At 44.4% G+C, this 20,184-nt stretch overlaps 2 protein-coding genes across 5 annotated transcripts; both read right to left on the bottom strand.

The window, feature by feature from the left end:
- Positions 1 to 211: 211 nt before the first annotated feature.
- On the bottom strand, positions 212 to 15,433 carry LOC309593943 (carbohydrate sulfotransferase 6-like). Of its 4 annotated transcripts, none has more exons than XM_082319125.1 (2): positions 15,333 to 15,433; positions 212 to 2,326 (listed from the first exon to the last, which is right to left on the bottom strand). In XM_082319125.1, exons 1-2 carry the CDS (start codon positions 15,398 to 15,400, stop codon positions 1,117 to 1,119), a joined length of 1,278 nt encoding a protein of 425 aa, XP_082175251.1. In that variant the 5' UTR covers positions 15,401 to 15,433; the 3' UTR covers positions 212 to 1,116. The 4 variants fall into 4 exon arrangements, with proteins under 4 accessions (XP_082175251.1, XP_082175253.1, XP_082175254.1 ...); XM_082319127.1 differs by lacking the exon at positions 15,333 to 15,433 and adding an exon at positions 12,854 to 12,935; XM_082319128.1 differs by lacking the exon at positions 15,333 to 15,433 and adding an exon at positions 11,949 to 11,974.
- TMEM231 (transmembrane protein 231) lies at positions 15,428 to 19,990 on the bottom strand (the record flags this gene model as incomplete). The annotated part of the gene is made up of 7 exons (XM_082319129.1): positions 19,821 to 19,990; positions 19,571 to 19,740; positions 18,553 to 18,681; positions 17,046 to 17,189; positions 16,741 to 16,822; positions 16,495 to 16,607; positions 15,428 to 15,610 (listed from the first exon to the last, which is right to left on the bottom strand). Exons 1-7 carry the CDS (start codon positions 19,960 to 19,962, stop codon positions 15,428 to 15,430), a joined length of 963 nt encoding a protein of 320 aa, XP_082175255.1. The 5' UTR covers positions 19,963 to 19,990.
- Positions 19,991 to 20,184: the final 194 nt, after the last annotated feature.

The raw sequence follows: 20,184 nt of genomic DNA, 5'->3' as shown, positions 1-20,184 counted from the left end.
TCACAGTAGTGGCACTGAGGAGCTTTTGTGCTCATCCTAAATGAGCTACAGCACAACATTCTTCAATTAGCCCTAACAGGATTATCTGGCATCAATCAAACATGTACTGTCCATCCTGAGATGTGCTGTATTAAAAAAAAAAAAAAAAACAACAAACAAAAACCCCATACACAAGTGTCCATCTCTGCTATCAAAGTTGTTTGAATTGATCACTTCCACACAGCAGTATAATCAATATGCAGATTTCCAAGGCATGTTAAATTTCTGTGATCTTCATTAACAACAACTTGTAGCTCTGAAGAGAGAGGATAATGGCATGAATCGCTCTGCAGGAGCAAGTGTGTGCCTACTCTGTGTCGCAGCGTTAGAACGCATGATTGGGGCAGCATTAACACGCTATTTCCATGGTGACTCCGCTCAAAGTTTCTTCATCTCTTTTGCTTTTTGCACTCCATGCCAACATCACGTTCAAGTATCTGATTGCAAACCTTGCCATTCCAGGGAAAGCACTAAGAAATTTATCAATAAATGAAGTTCCTGCTTAAGCCTTTTACAACCTAACTGCTGCAGTTGCCCCAGCTCTTGAAGAACTCTTCTATTAAAATTAAAAACATCAAGAGAAGTCTAAAAAAAAAAAAAAATACACAACTGCACAACAACTTTAAAGCAAAAGAAAATCAAGCAATTCTGGAAGAAAGTGAAGGCATTTAGTTTCTACTTTGTTCCATTTATACAAATTAAGAACTGAGATTCTTAAATATTTAAAGCATGAAAACAGAAGTGAACTATTATCAATGAACAAAGACATCTTCGACAATTCATCTTTTAACAGAAAGTACTTAAATTGTATTTTTAAAAGAATGCTGAGAACAGGACAGCTCAGCTGTAAATCTGCAATGACAAGTATCTCATGGCATTTCTCATGCCCTCTTTTTATTTTTGTGGTGTAAGAAACTCAGAAAAAAACCTCCTTCCATTACGGAAAAACAGCAGACAGGAAGATAGTTAAACTCATCAGCCAAGGATTTTCAAATTACCTATATGCTGCACAGTATACAAATACTCAACCATCTACCCCTCCCCCCACCGCCACCCAGATCTCTCAAAAATAATGTTTCAGTGCTTTGGATTAAATGATGACCAACTGAATTGATTTTGTCGTCTTGGCAACACTAAATCCAATGACAGATCTCTTTGTTCTTCTTCTGAATCCACCAGCTGATAGCCAAGCATGTTTATAGCACCTTTGCAAACTTCCTGTATTTTCTTAATTTTCTGGAAGGAAAGAACATTTCTCCAGGCCTGTGAAACACTAACTGCATCTCGAGATGTGATTTTGAAGGCTTCTTTTTTTTTTCCTGGTCCTTCTCCATGTGTGATATTATAAATCCAGCTTTTGAGCGTGGGGGTCAAACTAAGATCTGCGAATTTATACATTTCTGAGATTTCTGATAATGGATCTCTTACCAGATCTTCAAAACGGATCATTAAATATCGATCTTTAAGGAAATTAGGTGGTTTCAGAGTAGCCGTTTCATAAATCTGAACATGACTTCTACAAATCTCTTGCATTACTTTGTATTTGCTGTCTTCTACTTTAGTGCCATTGGTGCTCAAAACAATTCCATTGTCACGGGCTAATGCTTTGACGGATTGTTCCCGTGACTTGACGACTGCCCTGGGGTCACGGACCAAGTGAATAATTTTCAGATTCAGGGATGGATCAGTGAGAAGGGGGTAGAGGACCTTCAAGTCAAAGAACCGAACCTCCTTGATGACAACATGCCTGTAAGTTTTACAGGCTTCCTCCACCTTGCTGAATGGGTACCGTCCACAAAGAGTCTTGCATGCCATTTCACTGGTTATGTCAGTACGTTGAAAGGAGTCACAAGCAGGAGCTGAACACAGAGCCCGACTCACTGCCCACTGGAAAAGATCGGATAAGTTTCTTTTCCAAGGCATGTAAGCATCAAACACAGACATGTCACACAGAAAGACGGACCTGACTAGGTCCCGCACTGCCATGTGCAAGACCTTGGCGCTGTTCTGGTACATCGTAACCCACACGTGCCATGCAGGCTCCATCAGGTAGAAGACGCTGGGGTGCTGGCTGAAAAGTTGACCGACAAAAGAAGATCCCGACCGCCAGGAGGAGAGAATGAGGATGTGGACTTGAGATGGCTTCTCCTCAGACTGAGGCATGAAGCTACTGTACCGGGCATACATGAAGAGTAAGAATCCCGTCTGAATCGTAACAAAAAGTATAACGATTGTGCTAGGAATCCGAATCCTTGCCATTCTCACCGAGGAAAAGCAATACATAAAGCTGAAAAAGAGAAGGAAAATGCTGGTGAACCATTGCTGCTGTGGCACAATAATGATAAAACTTACACAATACAAACTCTTGCATTAGTAAAACCTTTCTTCAAATATGCATGTATGTATTTGGCACTATTTGCTTTCTTAATCGGTGGCACTGGGAGATGATCATCTGCAGGTGACAGGTGTTGAAAACTGAAAGAAAGTAATGCGTGACAGCAAGATCACAGCAGAAATAAATCTGGAGCAAATGCCTGATGCTGAAGGAAACCTTGGGTTGATGCAGCTCAACTGCTGGAGGTAAGAAAAAAAAAAAAAAAAGAAAAAAAATCTACAAAATACACAAAGCCCTCAACGTGAATTCTGGTAAATACTGCTGAGGGAAAAAACCCCACAACTTTCTGAATCGCTCCACTATATTTCCATTTCAGTCTAATATTACAAGGGCTTCTATTCCTTAAAAAGGGTAGATGGGAACATCAGTAACTGTGGCTACTGAAATAAAAATCATCTTCTTATCTAATGTGAGTGCTGTACCCTGCAGTGACGGTAGGCCGCTACAGCGACTGATGCTTGTGCACAACCCTCTATTTTCCAAATTGCATGAGATGGGTGAAAACTCTCAACCTGAAGCTGCATCTGACAACAGATGTTAAAATGAAAAAGCAGCTGACATGTGTCTTTGGGCTGGAATGCATATACCCCATGACTGAATACCCTGAGTTTGCATTTAAGGAATTATGCATTTGTGAGTTAGAATTAGTCTGCATGTAACTCCTGGAAAATTTTAGGCATGTCGACCCCAAGTGGACTTCTGTTTGAAGTCAAAGTTCAAGCCACATGCGCTCCTCACAACATTTTACTACAGGTTTTTGGTACCTACCTCGTTGTACTCTCACTTTTGCAGATTCCACTTGTAAGCAGTCAGTATACGTTGGTAGGCATGGTATTAGGAAAATAAGAATCCTCGTGTATGAAGGTCATTTTGAGAGTTTTACATGGAAGCATTTGCTATCTAGCTGCATTTAGACAATTTTTTTTCTCATTACAGTGAAAGGTACATATATCAACACACTCTGGACTCTTGAAAGTAAACTATGCAGACTAACGAATATAGATACACACTCATTTGACATAATAAAGGCATTAAGTTCTTAGTGCTAGCCTAATGAAACATGAAAAAGACTATTAATTAGTAACAAAAGCCGAAATAAATGGTCAAATGAAAGAGAGAGTAGAAATGGGCAGTTTTGGCTCCTTCCACTGCCTAAACGTCTCTTCATGATATAAAGAAATGCATTCTATTTTAAATTAGCACAATTTTGCTACTAAACTTCTGTTTGTAAGCCAAGAAAAACAGCAGAAATATGAGCTGAGTAGGAAAAAGGAGTCAATAAAAGCATCTACCTTCGGTATCATACAGTATCTTTTAAGAGGAGTAAGGGAAATGAGTAAGGTACTAACTTGCTTGCAGAAGTTTTTTTCCCAAAGTTCCAAAGGTATAGAATCATAGAATCATTTAGGTTGGAAAAGACCTTTAAGATCATCGAGTCCAGCCGTAAACCTAACACTGACAAGTCCACCACTAAACTACGTCCCTAAGCACCACATCTACCTGTCTTTTAAATCCCTCCAGGGATGGGGACTCAGCCCCTGCCCTGGGCAGCCTGTGCCAGTGCCTGACTACCCTTTCGGTGAATAAGTTTTTCCTAATATCCAACCTAAACCTCCCCTGGCGCAGCTTGAGGCCGTTTCCTCTCGTCCTATCACTTGTTACTGGGGAGAAGAGACTGACCCCCACCGGGCTACAGCCTCCTTTCAGGCCGTTGTAGACAGCAGTAATGTCTCCCCTGAGCCTCCTTTTCTCCAGGCTAAACAACCCCAGTTCCCTCAGCCGCTCCTCATAGGACTTGTTCTCTAGACCCTTCACCAGCTTCGTTGCTCTTCTTTGGATGCAAAGTTCTGTATACTCTTTACATCTGCTCTACTTTATACCCATTCAGCTAAAAATGCCTTTTTACTGTATTATTATGTTCCCTACTTCACCATACAATGTTTCTGTAACTTAGCAACAGCATTCATTTCTCTCTAAAACTGTGGTTATCACAAAGTTTTAAGTGGTTGTGTTGCCCATTGAGGCAAGGCCCTTTTCTCCAGTGGTTCCACATTCTCATCAACTGCGCAAATATCCGTGACATGTGACTGCAACAGCACCTCCTAGGACGAAACCCGTGCCCCCCCAAGCCTCTCCTGCATAGCCCAATGCTTATCAGATGCTCTGCCAAGCCGTTTCAGCCTGCTAGCCTGGAATAAAGCTACTTGTTTGTTTTTCTTCACCTAGCTCTTTAGCGTTGAAACAACTCAGCACAGCACAGACCAGCACTGGAGCTGGAAGAAGGTAAGGAACAAAAAGGCATAGAAGGGAAAGAGAGCAGGGGAGCCCCAGACCACGGCTGCCAACAGAACACAGCTTAAGCCATTCACGCAGATCTTCAAATTAATCAGTATTATACCTTTTGACCATCTACTGCATAATCATGTCACAAAATCATTTACATGGCTTTTTCACATGAAGTCATGCTAGGCCTCCCCTTGGTCTCTCAAGCCTACTGGGTCACTACTCACATTACAGAAGCATCTAGATAACTGCCAAACTTAGAAAACACAAATGAACAGTGAAAAGGATAAACCCACACAACTTCTGTGAAACAAACTAAAAAAAAAAACAACCCACATCTTTCTCATCAAGCTGCTACAATTCTTTCATCATTTCAAAATAATGATTGAAGAACCCTGGTTCGTCTCATGGAATCAAGCAGGGCCACCTACAGCCAGTTACCCAGGACCATGTCCAGACAGCTTCTGAGTATCTCCAAGGTGGGAGACTCCACAACCTCTCTGGGCAACCCGTGCCAGTGCTCTGTCAATGCTCCGCACGGTGAAAAAGTATTGCCTGATGTTCAGAGGGAACCTCCTGTGTATCCATTTGTGCCCATCGCCTCTTGTCCCATCACTCTCCCTTCAGGTGTTTATAAACATTGGTAAGATCTCCCAGTATCAGCCACTCCTCCCAGTTTCCTATCAGCAGCAAACTTGCTGAGGGTACACTCTTCCCCATCATCCAGATCATTAATGAAGATGTTGAACAGCGCTAGATCTTGTGCTGACCCCTGAGGTACGCTGCTACTTACTGGCCTTCAACTAGACTTCGTTCCACCGACCGCCACCCTGCGGGCCTGGCCTTCAGCCAGTTTTCAATCCACCTCGCTATCCGCCCATCCAGGCCATACTTCACCAGCTTCTCTATACAGTAACCTTTATTGTTTTCACTTCAAGATGTCTTTGGTTTTTTTAAATAGCAAAATAGGACAAAAAAAATACATAGGTATATTTCCATATTCCTATCTGAGAGGATATTAACAAAATAACAAATATAACAGAGTACTCATAAATAACCTTATTTTTCAGGGCCAGGTTCATAAGCAAATTCAAAGCCACAAAAAGAGCATACCTTTTTACAAGACCCAGATGTCAATATATTCCTTCAAATCGTGACTAATACATCCAGGCAGACAAGCATGGAAAAAGTAGCCCAGTCTCCCCTTTCTGCTCTGGCAACGGTGTCTGGACAGCAAACAAATATGCCGCCAATTTTTGGCAGTGGGATGGGGGGAGGCGGGGTGTCTGTGGACCAAATACACTGCAAGTTGGCTTTTGTATTTTGGTGCACAATCAATATTAAAGGTGTACTTTAAAGGGAACTGGAGAATGACAGGTGTAGTCTGGTCTATAAACTGATAGCTTGGCACTGCACCAAACCATGAAATGTTAGGAATTATCGGGCCCTTGGCATAGCTCCAAGATCTCCTGATTGGGATCCCAACGAGTCCTGACTCTATATGGGACCAATGACTTTTTTTAGAGCATCGTATTTTGCATGCTAATTTGCCCACAATAATTCTTCAAGACAATATAGCAGAATACAGTAAGGTGTGAAGATCAGGCACAAGGACAGTCAATAACTTCTGTAAAAGGAATACTGAAGTGACTATCACTCCTCAGCCTGGAAGAGAGGCTCCCTGGACAGGGAAATCACAACTGGCCTGGAGAGAGCAACTGCAAAAACACTCTCTCATGACAGCTCAAAACAGGAAAATTGGGAGAATTCAATTAAATGATCACTCGTGACAAAACCATTTTGTACACTGCATCATAAAAAATGTGAAACTCTGCCTCAAAATGCTGTGGGAGCAAGAGTATACAAGAGTTCAACAAATGATTACATCAATTGAAAGTAATTAACAGACGAAGAGCCTCTCAAGACTGTTAAATGCAAAGATGAGGCTACAGCCAGCAGCTTAGCAATTCCCTAAATTGTAGATGGCCCGACATATGCCTGCATCTGGGAGGTATGCTATGAGAAATCATTTCCTGGATTATTTAACTTTTCCCCTAGCAATCCACTACTTGGTAAAGGCAGGCACAAGAGCAGATAGATAAACCTTTGGTTTAATTCAGCATGGCCATTCTTCATAGATAAGATCTGCCTCATTCAAATACTGAGTTTTTGCATATTATGTCACCAGAAGCATCTACGAGTTTCTCTATGCTGTGAGGATTATCAGCAATCCAGCAGCCTGCACTGACACTTCGCTAAACAGAGGCAATGAAAGAATCTAAGCAAAAGTGGAAGAGCAGTTGCATTTGCTAGTTCAAGTTTTCCTGAAACAGATTCTATGCCTGAAATCCAGCCAGCCATAACTACCTCAAATCCTTTTCTCGTCTGCAAAACATTAGCCATTTTCTACACTGACAGCACTCTGCAGCTCCTCACAGTCTAACCTTTTACATAGCTTTTAGAGATCCAATGATACTTCTTAAAGAATATGTTTCTACTCTAGCTACACATAACTGACCTTCTGCTCTAATCAATACCACTTTGCAGAAACGTGAACACTAACTGTTCTTTACACCTTATTGGCAAGGGGTGGGGAAGTGAGAAATAAAAACACATAGATGTCAAACCAAAAGCCAGTTTTTTTAAATTCACATCTGCCTTGACTGCCTCTTGGACCTCTCCTCACTCTGATTCCCACCCAAGTACTGTTGCAGACAATACCGTGCCAACAAAAACACAGCTAACATGAGTATTAGTCCATAATTTGTGTCTGACCTAGTCTGCCCACCATAAGCACTACAAATAATATGTAAAATGACTGTAGCTAAAGTATTTCCCTACTCTGCAAGAAAAAGTGCAATATCAAAGTAAAGCACTAAGTAGATATACATTTGCAGTATTTAAGATTCACCTTCTACCGTTTGGGGAAAGTTGGGATGCTTCTAAGGAATACACAGGCACGCAGACACCACAAAGAAATGAGTAATTGCACAACAAAACGCAGCATCTGTAGAGTACTATCTCGGGCAGTTGCCGGTGCCTGAGGCCAAATACACATCCAGTTCACTGGATTTTCTCTCTAAAGAGTGCGTTTTATTTCTGCATTTCTCACAACGGGCACGTGCAATTCTATTTGCACGTAAATACCCTTTTACCATTTGCAGTTGCATTCCGCAGTTAAGGTTAAGGTGCTTTCACCCTGGGTTAAACTCTCACCCCTTTAATATGCAACTTTATAACCCGCCAAGATCTTTCATGATTTTTGACAAATGTTAGACGAGGCAGAATGCAGCTCTTGAATACTCTGAAGAATCACCTTCTCATAAAGTTCCTGAATATATATACACACACATATATATATTTATAAATCGACTGAACAGGTTACACGGTATCATTGCCTCAGTCGTGAGGGACAGGGCCTTGGGATGCAGGCTGCTCCTCCTGGTCCTGCGGGTACTCCGTGGCAGGCCTCGGCAGCGGGTGCTGCAGGCAGGCTCGCTCTCTCCGCACAGAAAGGCAAGATGCCAAAATGCCATCAGTTACCAGGTGAAACGCCGGTCTGTGACTTGCTCGGCACGGCCTCTCGTTTTGCTGGGGCCCTCCTCCCGCGCCTGCAGCTCGGCGGCACTACCTGCCTCCCCGAGCTCCCCTCAGGAGAGCTGACGAGGGGCCTGCTCCCGCCTCCTTTCTTCCTCCTTGGCTTCACAGCAGCGCTTCCCTGGGGCTGCACCGGCCTGCCTAGAGCAGGCCCGCTGACTAAAAACGTGGGGGGAACGGGAGCCGCACCAGAGGGGCCAGATGTCCTGGCGTTCCTGCCGCTTTGGCTGCCAGCGCAGTGACAAAACCCGCTCGCGAGCACCTCCTCAGCGACTCAGGAAATCAGACCGACCAGAAGCGGCGAGGGAGCTACAAGAGGCAGAAAAACAGACCGAGAGGGACATCAAGTCGCAGCACAGAGCGCTCCAACACCTTTCGCATCGCTGAGACGTCTCAAGTATCGCGATGCTTGGTGGTATCACAACACCTGCTTTTGTACATAACCAATACTGCTAAGCATAAATTATTTTAATAACAGTTACAATGTTATTCCTTTTCTGTGACAGTAGTACTACTTCTTTTGCGATACTGTTTCTTCAGGGAGAGCTCTGGCAAACAGCAGAATAATCAAAAGTCTAATTCTAAAAAAATTCTTGAGGCAGAATCAGCTATTCACAAGCCAATGCAAATGTTCAAAATGTGATCTGAAAAGCATCTGCACATATGGTTTAGTTGACAGTCCTGAGTCAAGCTCTGTCGCTGGGCTTGTCCGCTAATGGCTACTAATGGAAACAAGATCCTGGACTAGATGAACCCCAGGTCTGCCCCAGAATAATTATTCTTACATACTGTGCAAAGGAGATTAATTATACAAACCGGACAACAGAGCAATCATTTTCTTCATCACTTAAACTGGCTTTGATAGAATGCTGAGCTGCAGTGCCACTAGCATCTGCCATTGCTTGCAGAGAGACTAGATACATTACAGACAGCTACCCAGTTTTACCAGGCAGGGTAAAACCACAGTGAGCAGTAGTATTGATCCCAGAAAGCTTGTTTTCTAAACAGAGCACTTCTCAGACCCAGAATGGTAGAAAAGAATGGAGAAGGAAAGAAATAAATTGTGCAGCGGATGATCATTCAGCTCTTGCTTTCAGGGACTTTTGTTTGTCATGTAAGACAAGCAATGTTGGAATTGCGTAATCAGATCTTTGCAGGTCAGCACTGAAACGAGCACAATTGCTCAGTGAACTTACTTTCAGTACAGAATTCAACCTGAAGAGACACAGTAAATTAACAAAAATTAACTTTATAGCTACAAAAAAGGAAAAAAAAACCAAAAAAGACCCTCCTATTACACTGCTCTTTTTTTGGGGGGGGATGCTAAGACTGTAGAAAGACAGAAAGAGAGTGCCTCACATTAGAGCTATGAAGAAACATGGGCTCTCTTTGAGCTTGGGACAAAAGGCTAGGATGAAAGACTTCCTCAGAACAAAGACGTCTGGGTCTGTTACGGGAAGCCTGAAAAATCTGGCTGGAATAAAGCAAAGAACTGAAAACAATGGAGAGAAGAATTACAGGTACCCGCTCCCCTAAAAGGACTTCTGAGCAACTGAATGTCAGCTGCCTTTGTCAAAGTCTTTCCCGGCCATCTTGTGTCTGAGAAAATTTCCAGCACACTTTCATTTAAAACAGTTTATGCAGCACTTTCAAAGCCAAAGTCTTTATAGAGTACACAGAAATTACTTCAACTTCCACTAAATGCAACATAAACATTCAATTAATTTCCCAGATTGATCTATTCCACTGAAAAATTAATACCTAATGCTATATTATGTGCTCAGCCTTTTGCTAGCCAAAAATGATTTCGTCCTGTATGCTTGTCATACACTAAATGCAGACTTTCAGAGCAATCGTATGAGCTGAGTATAAGTATCATCATTACTTACAATTCACCAAAACGCCTCGGTACTGACTGAAAAAAATCATAATGGTAAATGTCATCATACTTTTAAACAATTAATAAGAAAATGTTTGTGTGTGGTATGATAAACAGAGCAAAGATCACCTGAAGGTCTACTATACCTTATGGAGAAGTTTACTCACTACATACTTCACCTATAAGACATTGCACCAACACAACCACTACCAGAATGGCTTCTATGAGCCAACATTATAAACATAGTTTGCTACTCAAAAAAGTGAAACGCAGGAACGTGACGAAGCTGGTCCAAGAAAAATGCACAACAATGTTATTAGTAATTCTTGCTATAAATCACCCCGCTGACAAAACGTCACTTTCCAGTGTTCTTCCACAGCTAGAAATGACACATCTTCACAAGGCAAAAGCTTACTGTATCGCCAACAATATGCAGAATGGTCTTGAAATGGGGAAAGAAAAAGTTAGTTTGGAGGGTGCCTTCTATAACCACTGGTACTTCAAAAAGAATTGGAAGTCTTTCTGATAGCTGATCATTCCTAAATAGCTGAAAGAATTAATAAGACTATTTTTTTAATACAACAGTGAAACTGCAACAGAAATAATAAAAGTACAGTAAATATACTGTAATCAGACATTTTTAATTCTGACGTATTAGCATTTCAGCTGATAGTGTTAATTTAGCTTTTGAGAACGTACTTCCTTTTACAACCTAGTGGAAAATGAGATTGGAAGAGTCGCTTCCAGGTAATCATCAGGTTTAAATACTTTATAATACAATGAAACATACTGTAGATTTCATGATACAACCATAAAAATTATTAAAAAAAAAGGTACTGGGCTTTTTTTTTTCTTTATATTGGTTGGAGTTAGATAAAGCTGTCCAGCCCAAACAAATGGCAGTGTCGAGGCACAGCCCCACAACACCAATTTCTCCATGCAATGCAGCTGAGGATCACCAAGTGTTTTCAGCTACTAGAATTACCGGCGTTCAAGAAATGAGGTCTGGTCAGTTGCCATTTTTGTAGGAAGTTTTACTGTTTTTAAGGACGGCAAAACTGGGGTGACAGAGAGACACTCGCAGCGACTGAACGCTATTCGCTTATTTGAGACTTTGCCTGCACCAGCACGACGGCGGCCTCAAACGCCAACAGTCCGAGGGCGAAGGGGCCGAGGCGTGCCCTGCGCGCCCGCTGAAGCCACCGCCGCCACTACGGAATAACGACCAACGCTTTGGTCCCGTACGCCGCTTTCACCCAGAAACAGAGGCTGGGCACAGCAGAAAATCATAGAATCGTCAAGGTTGGAAAAGACCCTCAAGATCATCGAGTCCAACAAAACGGGAAGGGGTTTCCCGGGATGAGGGGGAATGTTCTCCAAGGCACCTGGTTTCGCCATCTAACGCCACCACCTTCACCCGAATCAGCCATGTTCCCGGGGAGGGGGGGGGGGGGGCGGGGAGGAGAAAAAAGACTGATTTTCAACTTTACCTCTGTCAACAACGGACCTCACCTGAGGCAACGCCCGGCCCGGGGCCGTGCGGCATCGGCCCCGCCGCCCCGGGCGCGACCGCCGCTCCGCCGGCGCGGGCAGCGGCGCCTGCCGACGGCTCAACGCCATCCCCGAGGCGCGGCGCAAGCGGCCACCGGCGCCGTTGTCGGATGCCGACAAAAAAGGCCTGCGATCGCCCGGCTCGCCGAGCGGGACGGGAGCCCTGTGGGACCCCGCCTCCCCCCCGACCGGCCTGCCCGTTACCTTCCCGCCGCCTCCCGGCACCGCCGCGGATCCGAGCTGCCCATAGAGACAATGAGCCGCTTTCAGACGTGGCCGAGGCGCCGGGGCAGCGGGAGGAGCCCGGGAAGGAGCCGATCCGCCCCGCACCCGGAGCATCCTCGGGCAACGGCGCAGCCTAGCAGAGGCGGCCCGACCTCCCGCCCCGCCCCAGCACGGCACCGGGCCGCCCCAGCGAGCGCCTCCGCCAGACGCCGGCCCGCGGCTCGGGCGCTTCAGCGCCCGCAGGGGCCCGGCCGCCTCACCGGAGCCGTCCCGTCGCAGCGTCGCCGTCCCCCTGCCTCTCCCCGCGGCCTGCGCCGCCCCGCTCCCCCTCCGCCGCCCCGCTCGCCAGCGCCCCGGGCCCGCCGGCCCCAAGCGCCCCCGGCCCCCCGCAGCCGCAGCCTGCCCGCCTTGCCCCGGCAGCGCTGACGGCCCTGCCCCCGGGCTGCTGGGCCAGCCAGGAAACGAGCAGAGGTGGTGTCTTTCCTCCCAGCATCACCCCTTAAAAAACTCGTGGAGCGCGGCCCTTACTCGTCCACGCTCCCACTTGTACGGATGCACAGGACTCCTAACCAGCTGCTTACCCTTCCCTCTTGCAGAGCCACTTACAGAAGTCTGGCTAATCCTAACATGCCTCTGTGTCCTTCCTCAATGAGCAGCACTTACGTTGCTCTCTGGCATATGTGTACACAGAAATCCGTGTAGTAGCACTGCAGTGGTATTTTTATTTGTCTGTTTATTTTCTGTTGCTTAGCAAGCTAAAAGAAGAGTCCTTACAGGGAGCCTTCTGAGAAAGACTCCTCCTTCCTGAAGCTCCTTTAATGCTAGTTGCAGTGGACTCTCTCTGTACTTCAGCTTATTGCTACAGCCATAAAAATCTTACCTACCTTTTTCCTATTGCTTGGTTACTTACAGAAGTGGAATGCCTCTCCAAGCTTGAGAAAGGAGTCAGAACTACAAATCAAGAACTGAGTATAAAAATGATCCAGGAAGTTACGACAGCAGAAGTATCACAAACACGTTTTTTTTCCCCTGCTGTAGTCACATCTGCCTTTCCTGCTCCTTTTACGCTGCATTCACTTACTAGTCCCAGTTGTGAAACACACCTCCTTCAAAAGAAGGAAATGGAGGGATTGCTTCAGGTCATACTACACAGTTACATGCCACCTGCAAGCAATTAACTCTTTCTGATTTCCTCCTTTTAACTTAAATAGTTCCCCTCTTAAATTACTGTAGAGGATCTTTTCTAGCTTTCCCCTTCCAAAGGAAAAGAGAACATAAGGATATTTTTCTCTCTGTTTCCTGAACCAGACCTTTTCACCATTTCTTCTCTCATATGCATTCACTGAACTGTTGCTCTGAGCAGCGCCATTTGTCATAACTTAATGTGGAAGGATAAGATAGGAGAGAAATAATAGGAGAGAAAAGTGAGACAGGGATAATGGAGTCTCCCGGTATTATTGTTGTTTTCCGGCATTATCCTCTTTCACGCTCCAGTTGCTACCTTAAACACACTTCTGTTCAGCTTGGAGGGCTGTTACACCTTCCATTTTTGTGGGAGTACAACAGCTCAAACCCTTACAATGGGGCGCTCTGGTCTCTCCAGAGATTTCTGTCCCTTGCTTAGGCCTACCCTGATGTGTGTGCAGACACATACCAAGTTCATTCAGGGAACTGACTTGTCTGAAAAAGTGAGTATATTTAGTAAAGATCATTTTCACCATAATGAATTCCCTGACTTAACTCATGCAGTCACACAAGCGCTATCACCACTGCAAGGGAGAAGAGCTGGACTACAGCAGACCAGAGGGACATCAGCTTGAGATACTGGGGAAACAAGCTCACAGGCCCCTTTGCTCATCCTGCATAGTGCCTAGAAAAACACTAAAAAGCAGTAGACAGTTGCTCTGATGCTCTGCACTGACACGAAGCCAATTATCAATAGTCCTAGGCTGCCAGGTACAGACTTCAAAGATCAAACTGGAGATTTCAAACCAAAAAATAAATATGTATATAAAGCAAATGTCCCTTGCAATAATTTACAGTTCACATGTCAGTACGTAAGTTTCACAAGCACAGAAGTGTGTTGAATAACCAAGACATGGCTCCCCACATTAACGTTTCACTTGCATTGAAGAATAGGCTTGAGTCCATCCAGCATGTAAAAGCTGGGAGAAATGCAAGCTGCACGATTACAAAGTTTAAAATAAGCTTTAACAGAAGTTCAAAAAGAAGCTGGCCATTTTGAGAAGGAGAAAAGAAAAAGCAATAGGCAGGTCTCCAAAATTCCAGGGTGCTGAATTCTAGAGGACAATGGTCAAAAGATGGGGTGCTGCTGTACAAGTTGCTCTTTCACATTTCATAGCTGCACCACGTCTTAAGAGTTCAAGAGAACCAAAGACACTCAGAATTTTGTTAGCTAGCATCTAGAATTGTTTCAGACTCTCTCCTGCCATAACATTGCTTTGCTAGAATTAAATCTTAACTACAAAACCGAAAACATAACGGAAATTTTGTTGGTTTCCCCTTTTAAGCTTGTCCAGCATAAAAACTAAGCCCAGAAAGAGAAAAGAAAATTAAATAATCTTCCTTACCACCACCCCACCCATCAAGAATGAGGGACATAGTTTTTCAGTGCTCACCAGGTGATTATAATGGATTTAATTATCTGTTTTAAGTTATCATTTAAGTTCTGAAAGTCATTATTCACTTGCTTTGGAACTCTGAAGCTTCTCTGGTAGTTTTTTTTGCTAGTTTTCCTTAAATAAATACCAGGCTTCTCTGTTTTACTATTCCCAATTCGCAATTAATGGTCTAGTGCTACAGAAATAATGCCAATAGTAAATGATTGTGCAAACCTTGCAGACGCTATCACCCACAACCCAGTTTCTCACATCAACCTTGAATTTATCCATCATCCAATTTAATAGCTAAATCAGTGCGCACGTATAGCCTCAGTTACAGAAGTGTGGCTCTGACACTAACTCATCTGTACATTTTTTTTCACATTCCTTATATTTTTTCCTTTCATAGTGCACAGAAATGCTGGTACAAATAGCTCTTGACAGAACTCTAATTCAGCAGTGAATTAATTTACGAGACAGCAAAAATGGCTTATGTTGTTACTGCTAGCATATTATTTTCAGTCTTCAAGGTTTAGCAAAATTAAGATAATGCAAAAGCAGTCTTATTGCTTTTTACTGTTTTTTGAAGCATGTTCTGGTTGAAAAAAAAATAACTAGGTTCCTCTTTAACTGCCAAAAATATTAATTTTTCAGTCCCAAAGCAGTGTTCCCAGAGAAACAGATGAATGAACATATATTTTAAAAAGGAAGCATGAACAGAACATACTTGGAACATACTTACAAAGTTCTGATCTTCTGAAGTAAAAAATGTATAGAGAATAAAAGCAGGTATCTATTTTTGAGCTGCATTTCTTTAAAGTGTTCTCAGGCATCTCCTCAGGACTGGTGCTGTTTGTAGGACAGTACTGGAGACACTGGCAGAACTGGTGATATTGGAGTTGTAGTCAACACCTGATTCTGGAACACAAACATTTTAATCCTACCAAAGACCCAAAGAAAGATAAGGAGAATGCTGACATACTGGATCCAGGCAAATTTAATAATTTCCCAAAATCCTGGCTGATATTTAAAGAGAGTCAAGGAGCATTAATGAAGAAGCTTCTGACACTACCACTGCAATAACTAAACAAAGGAACTCAGAGGTGGAAAGGCACAAAACTCATCAGACATCAGTTTGTGTGGCAAATGCAAAGCCTTTGAGCCATGGAAACCCCTAAAAGCCTCTTACTGTAGTATGTAACAGAAGCTGCAGAGAATGTCTGTCCTACAAGACATTTAAACCAATTCTGTAGAAAGTGCCTATTTCGTCCCTGACTCACCAGAAAGTAGTTATTGGTAATACTCAGGAGGTAAACAAACCTCATAAGAAATGTGCTCCATACAGATTCTTTTAAACACAGGCTTGTTCTTGTCTGAGAAAATGAGTACAGAACATAATGAACGAAGAATTATTTTGCAGAAAAAATAATTTCAGGTCTGTCTGTGCATGTAACAGATTTGCCACATCCACTGTGGGGGTTATTATTTGGTGAGCTTACCTTGCATACAGATTTCTAATGATTTGCTTTAGGTCACAGAATACAGTATCATGCTCTGCTAGTAGCATCCATGACAGACCAGGACAGCAGGTGCTGCAGCAGCAAAGCAAGACTTACCAAGGATATTCACTGCGAATGGCTAAGAAACTGCCTTCAAGGCCAGTTTAGTAAGGCTGAAAAGCAACACAGGTTCCCAGTAGAGAAAGGCAAAAAGTGGTTATGCAAGCAGAACCACCTGGAGGAGCGGGCAAATAGGTATTCAGCTAACTCCAGAACTATAGCATTTGCTTAGCTAACAAAGGAGAAGTTTAGCAACGAGTCTAGAAGAAAACAGTTTTCATTTGGCCTATATGTGGAAGCCCAAATAATGCAACCCAGTTATGTCACAGTTTACGCAGTTTTCAAAGGATATAAGATAACTTCCACTGGATAATGAATGGTGGCGTTAATGATAAATGGTGTATCTGCTGCTCTTCCAGTCATCCAAACAGGGTTGGGATCTGAAAAGACTGTTGTCACTAAAATGGGGAAAGGAAACATCCAGGTTAAGGGGCTTTTCAGTCTTAATACAGAACTCAAATCCTCACAGAACAGCTGCCAATATGCTAACTACTGCTGTCCTGTAATTCACAGCTATACATTCAGGCTTACCATTTCTATCCCAATATGCTGCAATGATGTTTGTTAGATCATAGTCACTCGCAAAAGGACTTGTGCCATTGACCACGGACACCTGTTACAACAAGGTACTTGCATTATTTGTACGCTCTTCAAGAAAGTAATTCTACTGAGTTTCTTACGCAAAGTAACCATGCCCTTGAAGGAATGCACATAAACAACAGGGGCTCTAGGGTGCACTCTGTGCAGGAGTAGAAATAATGAGGGTGTCACCCATGGTACTAGGAGGATGAAGAGGGGGGGAAATTGATGGGGAAGGGGAAAAAAAGTTTCCTCACGTTGTATCTGGTATCCAGTCCACAATGGTTAAGTAATTGCCTCTGGTTCAATTTCAGGTCTCCATTCATATAGAGCTGAGACCCTGGCACAGGAGAAAAAAACTGAAGAAAAGCCATGCTCTGCATCACAAGTGTTGACATTCTCTGAAATGGTGAACATGAGAAAAGAGAATTTGGGCGGGGGGGAACACAACGTACTTTTCTACCTCTTTGTTTCTACAGATTTTCTGCATGGATTTGATTTTTTTCTGACTCCCAAGATTCAGATAGTCACATTAGTCTAAACAAAGGAACACCAAGAAATATGAATTACTTTTTTTTTTTTTTTTTTTTTTTTTTAAGTGAACTACCTTAGTTGTTAGTTAACTAACTTTATAAACCAAAGTTCCACAGGAAATTCAGTGAAGTCCAACAGTCTGTGGCTAATGACAGAAATATCTGACTTGCCGTAACGTGCGAAAAGCAGCAAGATGACTAAACACATCAATTGGAGACACACTTTAAAATACTCAGCAGTCAAAGCCAGCTAAGGACTCCTGCTCTGCAATAAGGACCAAGCAAAGAAGTTCCTTAGCCCTTATCGACCACTCAAGCTGAAGGAAAAGTTACACATTTACTGTAAAACAAAGTTGTTGTGAATATTGGAACTCTCTGTGATACTAATCACTGATCTAATACTTCAGCGCAAATTTAGGACTGTCGGGTCTTTACTCTGGGCCTCATAGGTTTGTTTTCTACGTGACACAGCTATGCTTGCTAAGCTTGTCCATCTGCAATCAGCAAGAGTCTCTTGGATAAACTAAGCCTAATCTCCCTAGTAAAATAACTTCTTGTCTGTGTGGCTGCATCTAACACAGCACTATACTATTGCTCCTTTCAGATGCATCCGTGGGTTCTCTGTGCACTAGTGTTTTACTCACTGCTTTAGGTATTAATTGCACTGCCACCTGAGATACAATGGCAGCAGAATTTTATCTTCCTGTCTCCCTAGAACACCTTCTTCCCCCTCCCAGTTACAAGATACAGAAGATCCTGGCAGATGATTACCATTGCTTCAAGGGCTGTTAAGTAAGCAAAATCTATGGAGTTTTAGGCTGCTGCAACAGCCTGCCCCTCCACCTCAGAGAACTAACTGGTTATGTCAAGACACAGCAGTACCTAAGAATGCACATCCTTCTGCCTACTGCAAGACTCTCAGTTATTTCCTGATGCCACCCACACTGATATCCACTGTTGTGCATCTCTCTCCTCTATGCTGCACTACAGCCCAAGAAAATACACAGGCTTAAGAAAAAAAAAAAAATCTAACGAAACATATCAAAATATGCAACAGAGCTAGACTAGGAATGACCCAGCAGAAGAGGAGACAATTAAACATTAGTTAGTAAAATAAATCTTTTAGATAGGAATTTCAAATGTGGAAAGGTTCTTTCATCCTTTGCATAACCACTACTGGAATATTACACTGCATCTATATGTCACAAGAAATAAAACCAAAAAAGCTCACATAAAGCTGGTAGGAGAAGAGTAGAATCAGCTGAACACCAACTACATGCTCTGTAGGTTGTAGCGGAAGCTCCAATTTAAAATGCAACTGATCCATTTTGCCATCTTGATTTTTGTCTTCTTCTCTAGTCTAAAAGAATCAATAAGATTTTTTTTTTTTTAAAGACGGGAACTTCTGTTAGAAAGAAAAACAAAAAAAGGTAAAACCCCAGGGGATCTCCACAACTGCAGCATGCACATACTAAGGAAGCAAATAAACTGCATAGTTAGGAAAGCAATAAAAAGCTGCTCGACTGTATAGACACAGGACTAGAGACAAGCAAGAAGCCTGCAATTTTCTTCTGTTATACGATGTCTCATATGCCCCCTAGGGAGGGAAAGCTCATCAGACACTTCAAGGTCTCTTCTGCCCCATGCCATTCCAACCATCTCCCCTGCATGCTACGAAGCATGCCTTAGTGCCGGATCTTCTGTCACAGCCTGCACAAATGTGTGACTGATGGTCAGGCTTTTGCCTCTTGCCATTGCAGCCTGCCTATTAATGGCCTCTGTATGCCAATTCCTGGTTGCGAGCCAAGGCTTGCTACACTTCTGTGCCACAAATGCCCAGTACTTCAGCTATGTGCAAGCATAACAGGACTCATAACAGAGGTAACACAGAAAAATTGCTGCCACTGTTGAATCCCAGCAGAAGCAAACCACCGGTGGCACTTAGGGACATGGTTTAGTTGTGGACTCGGTAGTGTTAGGATAATGGTTGGACTTGATGATCTTAAGGGTCTTTTCCAACCTAAATGATTCTATGACACTGAGAGGGCGTAAAACTGGACTGGTTAAAAATCACATGTCCCAAGCGAATTTTGCTGTGAGGCACGAGGTTACGCATGAAGCTGCTGCTACTTGAAGGCAGCGGTGCACGACAGGCGGCCTGCTCGCAGGCGCTGCCAGCTCATCCCCTGGGCCCACTCTCCAGCCCCGCTTCCCACCGCCGCTGCCGAGCCCGCCCCGGGCAGGCCTACCGACAGGAGCGGGACTCGCAGCCGGTCCTCCTGCAGCCTGTTGAACGCTGGGAACGTGCTCCACGCCAAGAAGCTGCCCGGGCCGGGCCCGATGGTGGCCACGAAGAGCACCTCGTACCGGAACCGCACAGTGGGCTGCTCCAGGTACGCGCTCTGCTTCAGCCAGAAACCTGCGGGCAGAGACAGAGCGAGGCCTCAGGTCCGCGCCGGGCCGGGCCGGGCCGGGCCGCGGGGGCCGAGCGGCGCTCACCGTGGCTCCGGTAGGCCACCAGCAGCGGCGGCACGTAGGTGAGCACGGTGATGAGCAGCAGCGCCAGCGCCGCGGCGGAGCAGAGCCCGGCCCGGTAGCGCGTGTGGAGCGCGGGATGCGAGAACAGCTCCACGCCAGCCATCGCCAGCCGCCCGCGCCCTCGCCCTGGCAACGGCGGGGCGCCAAACTGACGGGGCGCCGCGCCTATCAGCGCGCCGGGGCGCCGAGGGGGAACGGGCGCGCCAGCCAATGAGCGCGTACCGCTGCAGTCCGGGACCGACGAGTGCGGTGAGGCGGGAGGGCGCCCGGGAAGGGCAGCGGGACGGAGACGGGGGCACCCGCCGCGGCGGCGGAGCCCGTGATG

This window comes from Platalea leucorodia (genome assembly GCF_965183815.1).
Source record: "Platalea leucorodia genome assembly, chromosome: 8".
NCBI classification, from domain to species: domain Eukaryota; kingdom Metazoa; phylum Chordata; class Aves; order Pelecaniformes; family Threskiornithidae; genus Platalea; species Platalea leucorodia.
Note: the sequence above shows the minus strand (reverse complement) of the source record. Positions and strands in the feature narration are given on the sequence as shown.

Coding starts and splice junctions, on each gene's coding strand:
- LOC309593943 (XM_082319125.1), bottom strand. CDS start 15,400: ATGCAGCTCAAAAATAGATACCTGCTTTTATTCTCTATACATTTTTTA. Junction 2,327..15,332: donor CTTCAGAAGATCAGAACTTT/GTAAGTATGTTC, acceptor TCTCTTTTTCAG/CTTTATGTATTGCTTTTCCT.